At 42.7% G+C, this 17,609-nt stretch overlaps 1 protein-coding gene across 1 annotated transcript in view; it reads left to right on the forward strand.

Annotated features, from left to right (window-relative positions):
• Positions 1 to 6,715: 6,715 nt before the first annotated feature.
• Positions 6,716 to 17,609, forward strand: part of VAV1 (vav guanine nucleotide exchange factor 1) — a 169,256-nt gene continuing 158,362 nt past the window's right edge. The window contains exon 1 of the mRNA XM_082247737.1: positions 6,716 to 7,130. Within this exon, the coding sequence (XP_082103863.1) occupies positions 6,927 to 7,130 (204 nt within the window). The 5' untranslated portion in view covers positions 6,716 to 6,926. The remainder of the gene's footprint in view (positions 7,131 to 17,609) is intronic.

The raw sequence follows: 17,609 nt of genomic DNA on the forward strand, positions 1-17,609 counted from the left end.
GGCACTGCTGAAGAAACCTCAAGGCACCCTGGTTGAAAAAGGCTGGGCTTGATTCCATAATCACATGATTGTTGTTTTTAGTTGTCACAGTGGTCATGTGTTTGGAAGTCCATCCAGTTGGTCCCTGATTATAAACAGAGGCCAGGAGCTGTCTGTGACAGCTCAGTCACTGTGCTAGGTGTGTGCTTTCAGCACAGAAACCACAGCCACGATGGATGCATACTGTATGTGCAACATGTGCATTAAAGCTCACCCATCTTGCCTCTGCATGTACGCAGTATTTGGTCCTCAAGATGTTAAAAAAATGTGTTTCCTAATTACCCTCTCCACAAAGTGATAACCCTGCATACAAATCAGCACTGCCCCCCCTCTTCACAGGAAGTGAAGAGAAAACCTCTACATACAAGTTTAACAGGTGACAATGATGTTACAGGGAGGGTTCAGAATTGCTTTGTTAGGACCAGCTCATGCCAATCTGCGCATGTTATGCTCCGTTTTACACATGCACTGGCATGCATTGTGTACGAGAAGTCCAAGGCATACAACAATCTGGACCGGTTTGCTTCATTGAATTTTGCAATGATTTTTTATAGGACTTCGTTCTTTTGTGTGTTCTCTCACAGCTTGTCACAAGAGGGCAATGAAATGACATGCATTTCACAATGAGTTTTCACTTCTTTAGTACATCAACCTCAATATCTCTTCGTGTATAGCACCCTATCTCACTAACCTTTTGTTATACAAAAGCAAAAAGGGCTGCCGTGCTTCATTATTTATACTGTTGTTAAAGTTTTGTGACATAGAGGTACTGAATATAGTGCATTTGGAAAGTATTCATGGCTCTTCACTTTTTCCACATTTTAGGGTACAGTCTTATTCCAAAATGGATTAAGTTCATTATTTTCCTCAAAATTCTACAAACAATACCCCATAATGGCAATGTTAAAGAAGTTTGTTTGATGTCTTTGCAAATTTATTAAAAATAAAAGAGGAAAAAAAATCACCTTTACATAACTATTTACAGCCTTTGCCATGACACTTAGAATTGATCTCAGATGCATCCTGTTTCCACTGATCATCCTTAAGATGTTTCTACAACTTAATTGGAGTCCATCTGTGGTAAATTCAGTTGGTTGAACATGATTTGGAAAGGCACACACTTGTCTATATAAGATCCCCCAGTTAACAGTGCATCTCAGAGCACACCAAGCCATGAAGTCCAAGGAATTGTCTGTAGACCTGGAGACAGGATTGTATCGAGGCACAGATCTGGGGAAGGGTACAGAAAAATGTCTGCAGCACAGAAGGTTTCAATGAGCACATTGGCCTCCATCATCTGCAAAAAGGTTTCAATGAGCACATTGGCCTCCATCATCTGCAAAACGGAAGACGTTTGGAACGACCAGGACTCTTCCTAGAGCGGGCCACCCAGCCAAACGGAGCGATCAGGGGGGAAGAGCCTTTGTCAGGGGAGTGACTAAGAACCCAATGGTCACACTGACAGAGCCCCAGCATTTTTCTGTGGAGAGAGGAGAACCTTCCAGAAGGACAACCATCTCTGCAGCACTCCACCAATCAGGCCTGTATAGTAGAGTGGCCAGACGGAAGCCACTACTCAGTAAAAAGCACATAACAGACCCGTCTCTGGTTTGATGACACAAGGATTGAATTATTTGGCCTGAATGGCAAGTGTTGAGTCTGGAGGAAACCAGGCACCGCTCATTACCTGGCCAATACCATCCCTACAGTGAAGCATGGTGGTGGCAGCTTCTTGCTGTGGGGATATGTTTTAGCGGCAAGAACTGGGAGACTAGTCCGGATCGAGGGAAAGATGAATGCAACAATGTACAGAGACATCCTTGATGAAAACCTGCTCCAGAGCGCTCTGGACCTCAAACTGGGATGAAGGTTCATCTTCCAACAGGACAAAGGATCCTAAGCGCACAGCCAAGACAACAACGGAGTGGCTAGAAGTGGCATCAGTGGAACACTTTTGTCCTCTCTGACGAGTGCAGATTTCTGATTGCAGTGGGCGACTCTTAAATTGGCGGAAGCTGTTGAGCCTAGATTCATCTGCTCAGCTCACGCCAACCTTCCATCCTCTCCCCCCCCCCCCACCTTCATTCCCAGTCTTCCTGTCCCTTCTCTCTACATATCTTTTCTCTATCTCTGCTTCCTCCTCTTCTCCCTTTCTATCTACGCTCCACCCTGTTTTTCCTCTGCATCTTCTTAAGCTTCAGAAAATGAAACTGGACGACTATGGGTATTTCCCAATATCATATGCCCTTCTCACATAAAAGTATTACCCAGTATCTCTTTTTCTATATTGCTGGCAGTTCTCACTTTTAACCACTTAAGCCCCGGAGGATTTGGCTGCTCAAAGACCAGGGCCTATTTTGCAATTCGGCACTGCGTGACTTTAACGGACAATTGCGCGGTAATGCAACGCTGTACCCAGACAAAATTGACACTTTTTTCCCACAAACAGAGCTTTCTTTTGGTGGTATTTGATCACCTGTGCGATTTTAATTTTTTGCGCTATAAACAAAAAAAGTGACAATTTTGAAAAAATAACAATATTTTTTTTTATATGAAATTCCCCCCAAAAAAATGTAAAAATCTAAATTTTTTAACATTTTAGGCCAATTTGTTTTCTGCTTCAAATTTTTTTTTACCAAAAATATGATTGGTTTGCGCAAAAGTTATTGCGTTTACTAACTACGGGAAAGATTTATGTCATTTATATGGTTTTTTTTTCTAGCTAGTAATGGCGGCGATCTGCGATTTTTTTTTTTTTTTTTTGTGGGACTGCGACATTGCGGCAGGCAGATCGGACCCTTTACTGACATTTTTTACACTTTTGGGGGTACCAGTGACATTACTACAATAATCGGTGCTATAAATATGCACTGTTACTGTCAAAATGACACTGGCAGGGAAGGGGTTAACTTTATTAGTGATCAAGGGGTTAAATGTATCCCTAGGGGCGTGTTTCTAACTGTGGGGGGGGCGTGGCTAGTGATGTAACCACAGAGGCATACGATCCTGCATAGCAGGATCGTATAGTCTCTGCCTTTACATCAGGGAGAATGACAGATGGCTGTGTTTACATCAGCCGTCTGCCTTTCTCCCTCTCCAGCGGGAGATCGCGAGTGGCCGGCGGACATCGGAGCTGCCGGTAACTCGCGCGGGGATGCCCGTGAACGAGCGGGGGTGGGAGCGCGCCTCCGGTGGCGCTCGCTCCCCCCCTACAGGCTCCTGGGCGAGCGACGTAGTACTACGTCGGGTTGCCCAGGAGCGGCTGACTGCCGCAGTAAATTTACTGACGGTAGTCGGCAAGTGGTTAAGACTGAAATGTTTATCTTATCACATTGTTATCAGCCACTATGTTTTTGGCTTTTGATCTTCACAGACTGTGATTGTTACTATACTTGGAATTTGTCCTTTCAATAAAAAAAAAACAAAAACAAAGGAGTGGCTACGGGACAACTCTGAATGTCCTTGAGTGGCCCAGCCAGAGCCCAGAATTGAACATCTCTGGAAAGATCTGAAAATGGCTGTGCACCAATGCTCTCCACTCAACCTGATGGAGCTTGAGAGGTCCTACAAAGAAAAATGTGAGAAACTGCCAAAAATAGGTGTGCCAAGCTTGTAGCATCATACTCAAAAAGACTTGAGGCTGTAATTGGTGCTAAAGGTGCTTCAACAAACTATTGATCAAAGGCTGTGAATACTTCTGTACATGTGATTTTATTTTTTTTTGATAAATTTGCAAAGATTTCAAACAAACTTCTTTCACATTGTCATTATGGGGTATTGTTTGTAGAATATTGAGGAAAATATGAATTAATTTCATTCTGAAATAAGGCTGTAACATAAAAGTGGAAAAAGTGAAGCGCTGTGAATACATCCTGGATCCACTGTATATGAGCATTAAGAACTGTTGGTATATTTCCTAGTGAGCACTAGGGGATACAGCTACCCCACATTTGGCCCTTCATAGGTATCCGTGTTGCCAACCGCCCGTATTTTTATTTTATTTTAAAAAAAGGCACTTTTCTCCTGCCCGTAAATGCCCGTAGCAGGAGAAAAGTGCCAGTAAAAATGTCTGTTAACGGATTCCAGAGATGCCCAAGATGATCATCTGATCCGATGCTGCATTCTGTCGGCAGGGCCCAAGGCCAGGGTCGGGTCTGACAGAAGCTGTGCGGCACGCTTACTTGTCAGGAGTGATGATGTCATGGCACATTCCCGCCGCACAGCTCCAAGAACCGAGCGGGTGGAACTGAGAAGCTGGACTCCAGCCCTTCTGATAGTAGGTGTTATCAGCTATGTACAGATATATAATGGCTTTCCTGGTTGTATAAAGCCCCCTAGGGACAGGCAAAAAGGTTATATAAAGCTTGCTCTTAACAGTCATCCAGTGTTTGGACTTGCTGCAGCCAGTCTTCTTATTGTGAATTTGATATAAATGGAAATGTGTTGGGATTAATTTTCAACCAGGGGATGATTTGGTAAGTATCTCTTAACAATAAGGAATTTAGGAATACTGTTTAGTGTATAATATTTAATTTTCCTTTGAAATTTTGTATGAAAGGAAATAAAAAAAAAGTTCCAAGTTTTTCAAGGATATCCAGAATAACTGAAAAACTCAGAGAATCAGCTATTTCTGGTTGTGCTGTTATGATAATTAAACCCAGTGTCAAAAAGGTAATTGACCAATAATATGCTATTTGGATTTTTCTGTTCAAACACTTGTATTTAAAGTGGTTCTAAAGCCTACACATTTTTTACCTTAATGCATTTTCCCTGCATTAGGGTCAAAAATGTTCCAGTATGCACTCACAGGCTTTGCTGAGTCAGCTGCAACCAATGGCTCCAGTTGCTGTCAGTCAAATTCTATGAAGAGGGAGTGGGGGGGGGGGCGAGCTGAGCTGTGTGTGTGTCTATGTACACAGGCAGCGTGCCTTGGGATCAAGTCCGCAGGTGTGCCACCGTAAGAAGTGGCTTCCTATGGTGGCACACCGAGAAAAGAAGGAGCCAAGAACGCTAGCAGGGGACCCCAGAAGAGGAGGGTTGTGGACACTGTGCAATTCTCTATTAGGAATGTGGTATAGGGAATGCAGCGCTGCTTTTAAATATATATATATTAAATATAGGTGATATTCTTCAAAAAAAAGGTAAATCATCAGATCATAAAATCATAAAATACGTAAACTTCCTAAAAACAAATGATTAAACACATTATGCTATAAATCAATGTCCATTAGTGCATCTTTCCAGGGTGCTGTGACTTTTTCCAATATTCAAAAAGTGCTTGGGTGCTCAAACTGTGCAATAAGCGGGGTTCCCCCCTTAAAATATTTGCTTACCACCAAGTGGATGTATTCAGGCATGAAAAAAGGCTTTACACTCTGTTACTCCAAACGATCAATCAGAAAGGAATATTGCTGGAACATCAAGATTTTACCCCGTAGCTGATGGGAGATCTAAAGGAGATTGTACAATCAGATTATATAGAAAGTGGGTGGAAGGTGGTAATGTAATGAGGGAGGTGTGGTCCAGAGTGGTGAACACACTCTTCTGGGATGCAACAAGGAAGTCTCTAACATTTTTTTTTTATTTTACAAATAAAAAAATTGACTTAAAATCACTTTACAATCAACCATATCCAGCCTTCTCTGCTCTGCCTTTCAGAAAGGGAGTTAAGCTAGGGATGTAAGACAGTGTTGCCAACTGTCAGGATTTTTACTGGCAGTCAGTAAACAATGAACACTTTTCTCATTCCAGTAAATGGCAGTGACAGGAAAAGGTTGCCAGTAAAAAAAAATATGGCTGTGACACGCGGCTCAGCACTGTGCATGTGCAGTTCTGGTCCAGAGCTAGCAGAGACCATCTGAGTGCCTGCTACAGTGTGTTTAGGCGGCGCGGGCAGGGTGGGCTGGCCTAGATGGATGATGCCTGAGCATATTGTGTGATGTCATAGTGCAAGGGAGCCAAGCAGAGTGGCCAGATGTCTGCAGGACGGGAGCAAGGTAAGCCAGGAGCGGGACCGTCAGTGCTGTTTGGACTGGAGTAGACTAAACGGACCACCTGGCATGGAGAGAGACTGTCACTGTGACTCAGGAGGGGATGTGTCGTGTCCATCATCCTCTATGCTGCTGCACACCGCTGTCAGTGTCACTGTGAGAGTCACTTTCATGTGTGTGCCTGCCCATTCTAATTTCTTGCCTGACCCTAAGCTACTTACTGTATCGAAAATAAAATAAGATGTTTTTGCCTAAATATCTACCTTAAATCACATTGCTAATTGCATATTGTACTTGTTTTAATTGCAAATTTCAGTGTTTAAGCTTCAAACTATTTTTGTAACTTTTGGAAATGCCAGTAAAAACTTGGCTGTGTCAGTACATTTTGGGTGTTGTGTCTGTAAATTTCAATCTGGTTGGTTGGCTGGCACGTGTGTGGCAAACGATGTAGATAATGCACGCAGGACTTGATTTAAATGTGTTCCTGTTCACGGAGTGTGTTACGAATGACTGGCACAGTCTTTTAGAAAAAAAAAAAAAGTAGTTTTTCTTGTTTTTTTTTTTTTTTTTTTGCACACATAAGCAGACATACACAGTAGGTATGACAGTTGCAGAAGAGGAAGTCACAGAAGGTTCTTCCTCTTTAGATACCGGAACAGTCTTATGAGCCTGGCTGCGTCTCTGACTTCTTTTCATCGTATCTACCTACTATCAATCTGCCAAGCACCCTCTAAAGAAGACAATTTGTGCTGACTTTTTCGTGTAAACGTTGCTCTCTGTTTTTCGGCTCCATCACTTTTTGATCAGGTGTATCTGTACATTACCCGCCTCTCTTTTTGAGATCTGCTTGTTTTCTCCTTTGTGCCCTGCCCCCCCTATTTGGGCGCAGTGGTAGATATGGAGTTGTGGAGGCACTGTGCCCGATGGCTGATCGAATGCCGAGTGCTCCCTCCTAATCATCGTGTGACACTAGAGACCGCCCAGGTGTGTGACCTGGCTCAAGCCTTACGAGATGGGGTCCTAATCTGCCAGTTACTCAACAACCTGATGCCTCACAGTGTCAATCTGGGGGAAATCAACGTACGGCCTCAAATGTCACAGGTAGGTCAGACCTTTTATTTAAATGCACACTCTGTGTGTACACCCTTTCCAACATTTTGGTATATTACTGATGTGACAATACAATTTACAAGCACAGTATCCTCGTTTGCATATTATTGAAAATGTAGTATCCACTGTTGCGTAATGCATCCTACTTTTATTCATCACGGTGTCTTTACTTTGAGGAAGAACATTGCTAATCTTTCACTTAGCCTCGAACAGCCATAAATAATTCAATAACTGTGTGACTATTCCCCAGAATATCATAGCTGTCATTGATTACAGGCTCAGACTCATCATACCGTTTGCTGACTGCCAATAATGTGCTGTAGGGGACAACCTGCAAATTAGCCGCTCTCCTAATGTATGATTGAATGTATGATGAATATTTAGAAATGTAAAACTGTTCTGCCATTGCAGATATGTTTTTTTTTTTTTTTAACAAGCAGCCTCAAGAGGCCCCATTTAGCCTTTTTGCTTTGCAGTAGGTGCAGTAAAACGCAAATCTTACTAAACCATGCTGCAATGCATGATGTGTGGTGGTTTGCAGTGCCATTTGTTTTCAGTGGCACCTTGTTAGCACATCCCAATGGCTTTGCACTACAATGCATATCTCTTCGTTGTGAGGCTGTGCATTCAAAAAAAGGTATACTGTAGGTATGATTTTTGTGTGTTGGCAGCCCATTTAAAATGAATGGGTTGCCTTAATGCACAGCACTTTAATGCATTAAAACACAATGCATAGGATGAATCTGACCTGATACTACTGGACCGGACAGATATATATATATATATATATATATAGTAAGGTGCAAATAATATCCAAATGAAGCTGGCTGTAAGGTGTGTTTGACACAGGGTGCAATTACATTGGGAGATTTCTTCCTTATATCCGGCTTCATTTGGATATTATTTGCACCTTACTATATATCTGTCCGGTAAGGAGGAAAGCCTGGTGGTGGTAAGAGTCACTTTGCTCACAACGTTTGAACAGCACTAGATTTGATTTCCAGCACCCAACCATTCACTATTTTGAAGTCGCATGGTGGAGACAATTTATTTTGATTGGACTTTGTGGACATTCACTGGTCATTGGATCACTTATATGTCATTGGATTTTTGCATCTAGAACACTTTGGATTTTTGTTTTCACCATTTGGCAAATATTTATTTGTGTTTATTTATAACCGCCCTCACTCAATTGTTTTATTTTACAATAGAAGGGTTTATTTATGATTAGCGCACCAACCTTTTTTCACAGTGATGGGTTAGAACCACTGTCAGGTGCTGAAGATTTACTTTCATTTTGTCCTGATCACTAATGTCACTGGGAGTGAAAGTGTGTGAATCCAAAATGTTGCGTTGCCATCTGAACAGGGAGGGAAAATCTCACACTATGGGGACACTTGTTCCTGTGACTACTCTCTAACTGGGGATATCCCTCAGAATGGAAATGAATCTTCCTACTTCCTGTTTCGTCTACAGAACAGGAAGTGAAGGGAAATATTCCCAACTTCAACATAAGTTTTAACCATCCAATACTCTCTAAAAAAAAAAAGCTTTAAAGCTGAATTTTAGGTATGGATTTGATTGCATAGTTACATTGGTCCAGCTTGGACCAATGTACACTACCATTCAAAAGTTTGCAGTCACCCAGACAATTTCATGTTTTCCATGAAAACTCACACTTTTATTCAACATTGACGAGGTTAAAAATAATGATTTTTATTTGAAATAATAATTTTGTCCTTCAAACTTTGCTTTCATCAAAGAATTCTCCATTTGCAGCAATTACAGCCTTGCAGACCTTTGGCAAGTTAGCTGTCAATTTTTTGAGGTAATCTAAAGAAATTTCACCCCCCCCCCCCCGCTTCCTGAAGCACCTCCCACAAGTTGGACTGGCTTGATGGGCACTTCTTATGTACCATACGGTCAGCCTGCTCCCCACAACAGCTCACTAGGGTTGAGATCTGGTGACTGTGCTGGCCACTCCATTACAGACAGAATACCAGCTGTTTGCTTCTTCCCTAAATAGTTCTTGCATAGTTTGGAGGTGTGCTTCGGGTCATTGTCCTGTTGTAGGAGGAAATTGGCTCCAATCAAGCGCTGTCCACAGGGTATGGCATGTAATTGCAAAATGGAATGATAGCCTTCCTTATTCAAAATCCCTTTTACCTTGTATAAATCTTTCACTTTACCAGCACCAAAGCAGCCCCAGACCATCACATTACCTCCACCATGCTTGGCAGATGGCGTCAGGCACTCCTCCAGCATCTGTTCACTTATTCTGCATCTCACAAATGTTCTTCTGTGTGATCCAAACACCTCAAACTTAAGGCCCGTACACACGATAAGAAAATCTGATGGGAAAATTCGTCCGACGACCGATCTGCCGATTTTCGGATTCGGATTGTTAGTATGATGCTTTCGACAGCTGACTCGGACTTTTTGGCTGACAAAATCCTGATGTGCAGGCTATATAATTTTTGTCGTCCGTCAAAACAACGTCCGTTTTACGTCTCATTAGTACAGATTTCGATGGAAAAAAATCTTCCGAGCAAGACTAGGCATGCTCAGAGACGAAAGAACGCATACAAAACAATCCAGCACATGACATCACTTCTGAAGTAGAATTCTGTCGTACGGGAAAATTCATATTAAAATCACCTCTTCAATTTCCACATCAGACTAGCATGCCACAAAAAACGGACGACAGATCGTTCGATAATCTGATCGCGTGTAGTGTACGGGGCTTTAGATTCGTCTATCCATAACACTTTTTTCTAATCTTCCTGTCTAATGTCTGTGTTCTTTTGCCCATCTTAATCTTTTCCTTTCATTGGCCAGTTCCCAGATATGGCTTTTTCTTTGCCACTCTGCCTAGAAGGCCAGCATCCCGGAGTCGCCTCTTCACTGTGGACGTTGAGACTGGTGTTTTGCGGTACCATTTAATGAAGCTGCCAGTTGAGGACCTGTGAGGCATCTATTTCTCAAAGTAGAGACTCTAATGTACTTGTCCTCCTGCTTAGTTGTGCACTTGGGCCTCACACTTCTCTTTCTATTCTGGTTAGAGCCCGTTTGTGCTGTTCTCTGAGGGGAGTAATACACACAGTTGTAGGAAATCTTTAGTGTCTTGGCAATTTCTCGCATGGAATAGCCTTCATTTCTCAGAACAAGAATAGACTGCAGAGTTTCAGAAGAAAGTTCTCTTTTTCTGGTCATTTTGAGAGTAAAATCGAACCTGGAAATGCTGATGCTCCAGATACTCAATTAGCTCAAAGGAAGGCCAGTTTTATTGCTTCTCTAATCAGCACAACAGTTTTCAGCTGTGCTAACATAATTGCACAAGGGTTTTGTAACCATCAATTAGCCTTTTAACATGATTAACTATTACAATGTACCATTAGAACACAGGAGTGATGGTTGCTGGAAATGGGCCTCTGTAAACCTATTTAGATATTCCAATGTAAACCTATTTAGATATTCCAATAAAAACCAGCCGTTTCCAGCTATAATCACATTAACAATGTCTAGACTGTATTTCTGATTCATTTAATGAATCCAATCTGCTCTCAGAGCTCTCCTCGCTGAGCTCTGCAGTTTGACGTCAGCTCTCTGCCCCCTTTTTTTCTAAATGCTCAGAGAAGATGTAAAAATTCTGGACTTTGAATGGATGTAGAGGGGAGAATACCTCAGATAAACATATACAGGTCCTTTTCAAAAAATTAGCATATTGTGATAAAGTTCATTATTTTCTGTAATGTACTGATAAACATTAGACTTTCATATATTTTAGATTCATTACACACAACTGAAGTAGTGCAAGCCTTTTATTGTTTTAATATTGATGATTTTGGCATACAGCTCATGAAAACACAAAATTCTTATCTCAAAAAATTAGCATATTTCATCCGACCAATAAAAGAATAGTGTTTTTAATACAAAAAAAGTCAACCTTCAAAAAATTATGTTCAGTTAATCACTCAATACTTGGTCGGGAATCCTTTTGCAGAAATGACTGCTTCAATGCGGCGTGGCATGGCAATCAGCCTTTGGCACTGCTGAGGTGTTATGGAGGCCCAGAATGCTTCGATAGCGGCCTTGAGCTCATCCAGAGTGTTGGGTCTTGCGTCTCTCAACTTTCTCTTCACAACATCCCACAGATGCTCTATGGGGTTCAGGTCAGGATTAGGTTAATAGCTCGTTTAGAGAACCTTTTCATGATATGCTAATTTTTTGAGATAGGAATTTTGGGTTTTCATGAGCTGTATGCCAAAATCATCAATATTAAAACAATAAAAGGCTTGCACTACTTCAGTTGTGTGTAATGAATCTAAAATATATGAAAGTCTGTTTATCAGTACATTACAGAAAATAATGAACTTTATCACAATATGCTAATTTTTTTAAAAGGACCTGTACAACTTGTGTAGGAGGATTTCTTTACTCTCTGCATATTATCTGAGGCCAGTCTGTGTATGTATACCGAAGGTAAATATAAGGGTTTACAGCCACTTTAATGCAGTCTATGCATTCAGTTAAAATTCAGTAGCCGTTCTTCCATTTCCCCCCTTGAAATAATTACTGGAGTCCTACATCCATCCAGCACTGTGTCTGTCTTCAGGACTCTCTCCCCTTTCACAGGCCATTGGCTCCTTCTGCTGCAAGTCAAATTCTGTGAGAGGGGGCAGGGCTGAGCTGTGCTGTGTGAGTCTGGATGCACACAGCCCGGCTCGGGAGGGAGCCCGCAGGTGTGCTACCATAGAAAGCTGCTTCCTATGGTGGCCAATGGAGAAGAGGTAGAGTGGAGAGCGCTGGCGGGGGACCTCCAGAAGAGAAGGTAAAGGGTCCTTGCATAAAGCACGTAAGAATAACTTCTTTTTCATTTTAGACATTAAACTTAGACTTTACACCTGCTTTAAATTTGCAGAATATGGGGAATTACACTCTGCAGAAAGGGTTGGGTGTGTGATTCTGTGAAATGTGCAGTTCTTCTGATACTTCCTTTTAACAATTTTCTTTAACATGCGATACAATCTACGGACATCTCAGAAACAGGTGGTTAAGTACACTTTGATAAAAGCACCTTAGGCTAAATTCACATAGATGACTTAGGCCGATGCAAATTGCAGTGCCAGGAATCTTCTGATTCCTGCTTCCGTCAGTGGCTAGCTGCAGCGGCCAGCCCCGTTCACTATAATGGCACATCACTGGCAGCCGCAGTTATATGTGGCTGGCCACACAGCCAGTGATTACCTGGGGTGATCACTGATGGACACACAATGGGTTATTGCTAGCTGTGCTGACAGCACCGGCAACCTGCCACTATAGTAAATGGGGCTGGCGGCTGCAGCTAGCTGCTCGCAGCAGGAATCAGAAGATTTCTGGCACTGCAATTTGAGCCTGCCTAAATCACCAGTGTGAATGTAGACTTTCAGTATCTCACAAAAGTGAGTACACCCCTCACATTTTTGTAAAGATTTTATTATACCTTTTCATGTGACAACACTGAAGAAATGACACTTTGCTACAATGTAAAGTAGTGAGTGTACAGCTTGTATAACAGTGTAAAGTTGCTGTTCCTTCAAAATAACTCGACACACAGCCAAATAATATCTAAACCACTGGCAAAGTGAGTACACCCCTAAGTGGAAATGTCCAAATTGTGCCCAAAGTGTCAATATTTTGTGTTGCCACTATTATTTTCCAGCACTGTCTTAACACTCTTCGGCATAGAGTTCACCAGAGTTTCACAGTTTGCCACTGGAGTCCTCTTCCACTTCCGCAGCCCCAGACCATGACACTCCCACCACCATGCTTGACTTTAGGCAAGACACACTTGCCTACAGTGATTTGCTGGCTGGATCACCAGATGAAAATAGAAGTAAACAAGCCTAAAAAAGAAAACTAATACAGCCATCACGTCGAAGAACTGGTAAGCTGGAATATAACTGTTTGGGTTTGAGCCCTGGTTCACACTGATGCGGGAAATGCAGCGAATCCTGTGTGTTTCCCTCATCGCATTGCAATCGCACGGCGTCCATGCAATCTGCTGCGGGTGTCAATGTTATCTCAATGATACTCCGAAACAGATTGAAAAATGCAGTGCAACTGTCAGAATCGCATTGCATGCGTGTGAACACCCATGTGATGCGATTCAGGTGCGGGGAAAAAGTGTCCTGCACCATTCTGGTACAGATCCAATGCGATTTCAGCCATACAAATTGTATGGCTAAAATTGCACCGCACAGACATTGCATGTTGCATTGCATCGCAGTCTGATTCCTGTGCAAGTGTGAGCCCAGAGTAATTCTGATTTAACCACTTGCCAATCGCGCTATATCCGAAAGATGGTTACAGTGTGGTTGACCAGTTCTAGAAGGGCATCTATATCCTCCCAGAACCTCGCCCCCCTGATTGCCCTCAGGGCATGCTCTGTGATCACTGTGTCCTTTGGAAACAGCTGATAGCAGATTGGGGTAAAGGACCAATCACAGCAGCCATTTGCTATATGATCAGCTGTGTCCAATCACAGCTGATCATGTAAACCCGGGGGTCTTCAAGCTTTCTAAAAAAAGGGCCAGTTTACTATCCTTCAAACTATGGGGGGCTGACTGTGGCCAGCTGGAATAGAAAATGACCTGGTGTCAGTTGCAGCAAACCATGCCCCATCATTGGTGTCAGTGGGAGGAATAGTGCCTTATCATTGGTGTCAGTGGGAGGAATATTTCTGCATCGTTGGTGTCAGTGGGAGGAATAGTGCCTCATCATTGCTGTCAATGGGAGGAATATTTCCCCATCATTGTTTTCAGTGGGAGGAATAGTGCCTCATCGTTGGTGTCTGTGGGAGGAATAGTGCCTCATCGTTGGTGTCTGTGGGAGGAATAGTGCCTCATTCATCGTTGGTGTCTGTGGGAGGAATAGTGCCTCATCGTTGGTGTCTGTGGGAGGAATAGTGCCTCATCATTGGTGTAAGTGGGAGGAATAGTGCCTCATCATTGGTGTCAGTGGAAGGAATAGTGCCTCATCATTGGTGTCAGTGGGAAAACGATTTCTCCATGATTGGTGCTATTGGGTGGAATAGTGCCTCATATATATTTACCCATCATTTACCCAATATTTACCCATCATTGGTGCCAGTGATAGGAATAGTGCCTCATCGTTGGGTGTCAGTGGAAGGAATAATGCCCCATCATTGGCGTCAGTGGAAAGAATAGTGCCCCATCATTGGTGTCAGTGGAAGGAATAGCGCCCCATGATTGGTGCCAGTGGAAGGAATAGTACCCCATCATTGGCGTCAGTGGAAGGAATAGTACCCCATCATTGGCGTCAGTGGGAGGAATGGTGCGGTCATAGCGCTGCTGCTTGGAAGGGTGGCAGGAGCTCAACGGACCTCCATCCGCAAGATCCTTCTTCCTGTGCACAGACCAGGAAGTGATGTGTATGACATCACTTCCTGGTCCTGAGCTGTCAATCAGTGGAATTAGCGCTGGGGAAAGCGGCTGATAGAACACAGATATTGTTTTATCAGCTGCAGTGATGTACAGAGGAGACATCCAGGGTCTAATAGACCATAAAGAGTACCTGTCCGCCTATATGCTATCAACTAGGGGGCTATTGGTCCCATATGTGATAGCAATGAAGTCATGTAAAAAAAAAATAGATTAAAAAAGTTTTAAACATTTTAAATAGACACGAAAAAATGAATGTAGCACCTTCGCACAGGGCCGTCTTTAAGGTAGGGCAAAAAGGGAAGCTGCCCTGGGCCCCATCATTGTTGTGGGGCCCAAAGCAGCTGCCTCATACTTCCAACTATCCCTGTTTAAATTCCCTTAAAGTTTTAGTCCCATAGCTGCCCAGCTCTGCCCTATTGCCATGTACAGATGACTCACCTGCAGACTCTGTGTTTACCTGTAAATAACCTGCAATGATATGTAAATTGTGTGGCATTAATATGTAAATAGCCATGGATCAGCTGAATTGATATGTAAATAGAGGCAGCATTCATATGTACTGTATATCATGACACCCTGATGTCATATCCACCTACACTTCTGTTGAATGCTGCCTACAGGGGAGGTAAAGGGGCATGCTTGAAAGTCCTGTCTACAACTGAGTTCATTAAGCCCACCATCAGCCTGTTCTGCAAAGGTAAGCAAATTGGAGGGGGAACCTTTTTTCAAAATACCACGGTGGCACAGCACCCTGAATTTTGGTGGATGGGAATAAGCACATCTCAGCAGATGCGTGAAGGTGTCTTTAACAATTAATGCCACTGCTGTGTACCAGGCAAAGGGTAGCACATTTCTGTGGTGTCAGGAAAGCAATTTTGCATGTTTTCCTGACACAAGAAATGTAAAAGCAGACTAAATGTCTCAGTTACATTGGTGGTCAGTGTAAATCTTCTCATTACATTGGGGCTTGGTGAAAAATCCTTTCATTCACACTAGTGGTCAGTGTAAATGTCCCCCTTACTTTGGTTGTCAGTGTAACTTCTGCATTACATTGGTGATCAGTGTACATTTCCCTTTACAGTGGTGGTAAGTGCAGAATTGCCCTTATATTGGTGGTCAGTGTATATCTTCCCTAACATTGGTGGTTGGTGTAGAAGTGTCACCTTACATTGGTGGTCAGTACAAATCTCCTCAACAATGGTTGTCAGTGTAAACTCCCCCTTACATAGAGGTCATTGTATATTCCCCCTTACACAGGTGGTTGGTAAAAATGCTCCTATTACATTGATGTCAGTGTAAAAATCCCTCTTTATATTGGTGGGAGGCGTAAAATCACCCGTTGCATTGTGGTCAGTGCAAATTACCTCTCACATTGGTGGTCAGTGTAGAATCCCCCGCTATATGCTTGCCAAAGATTTCCTGCTTTGCTCTACATGATTCAGAATTTGCCACAGTGTACTGACTCCTGACTAATCCCATCCCCCCACCACTGCCACTGATCCCATCTACCCCTCAGCATTGCCACGTATCACCCCCCTTCCCCAGCAATGCCACTGATCCCAGGAGTCCTAGTATCCCTAGGAGTTTTCTATGTATTGATGGGTCCCCTTACCTCCCCAGTCCATGGTGTGCAGGCAAGCAACCAGTCAGTGAGCAGTAATGATGTGCACTAACCTCTTGCAACCAATTAGTGAGTGGTAAGGATGTTCAGTAACCCCTACCAACCAATCAGTGACCAGTGTTATTGTACAGTAATCTATAGAAACCAATCAACAAGCAGTAGTCATGTGCTGTAACCTCGTGCAAATAAACTGTGAGCCATAGTGTGTGCTGTAACCTCTACCAGTCAGTCAGTGAGCAGTAATGATACACTGTAACCTCTGGCAACCAATCGCAATGGCTGCCTGATCTGATTAGGTAAACTGATTTTGAGTCTAGCTGCTGTTTTTTGTATGTCTCAGAGAAGGTGGAGAGTGAAATTGCATGGGGGGGCCGAAGAAAATGTTTGCCCAGGGTCCAATCAATATTAAAGACGGCCCTGCCTTCGCAGTAGACAAAAATCCTTGCATCAGCCCCACTCATTGTCGATGTCTGTGGCAGAAATTATGCCCCACTGCTTCTGACAGTGGGAGGAATAGTGCCTCAAGGACCGAATAAAAGCAAGCAAAGGCCTGCAGTTTCGAGACCACTGATGTAAGCAAATGCCGTTATTGGCATTTATGTTTTCCTCGGCGCTGTCACTGTAAGGAAAGGAAAGCTGATAACCGGCTATCCTGTGACAAGGGACATTTTCCCTCATCATCAGTGCTCTGATTATCAGTGCAGAACCATCAGTAAACAAGAAAAGTTTCTTACTTGCAAAATTTTATAACAGACAAAGGAATTTTTTTTTCTTTTTTTTTTCAAAATGTTCTGTCTTTTTTATTGTAGCAAAATATAATACCCCAGTGGTGGTTAAATGCCACCAAAAGAAAGCTCGATCTGTCTAAAAAAAATTATAACCATTTAATTTAGGTACAGTGTTGCATGTTGCAATTGTCATTCAAAGTGCGGAAAGCTGAAAATTTACCTGGTCAGGAAGGGGGTGAAATGGTCCAGTAGGCAAGTGGTTAAAGCGGTATTATTTTCAAAAATGTAATATATTGCAGCTTACCAATCATCTGTGGTGGCTATTTTCTTTTCTAACGCTTTTTTTCCCTTCTGTTTTCAACTGGCGATCTGGCCAGTACCACACCACCTGTATTAGAGTGTCCCCACTCGAAGGAAGGAGCACAGGGGGCACCTTTTGACAAGCAGAATTGTCTAACTGGGGGGAGGAGAGTGCTAGATGTACTAGCAGATTTAAATACACTAACAAATTAAAGCCAAACTTCAGCTAACACTTTATAAGTAGTTACAGCAAACTTTTTCTTTTTTCTGTTGGTATAAAGGTTTTACATACATAAATAAAACAGATCATTGTAAACACCCCTGCCAGTGATAAATTGTCTCATCTCTGTAACCGATACATCTCACAAGAGAAAAA

The sequence above is a fragment of the Pelophylax lessonae genome (assembly GCF_965119305.1).
Source record: "Pelophylax lessonae genome assembly, chromosome: 2".
NCBI classification, from domain to species: Eukaryota; Metazoa; Chordata; class Amphibia; order Anura; family Ranidae; genus Pelophylax; species Pelophylax lessonae.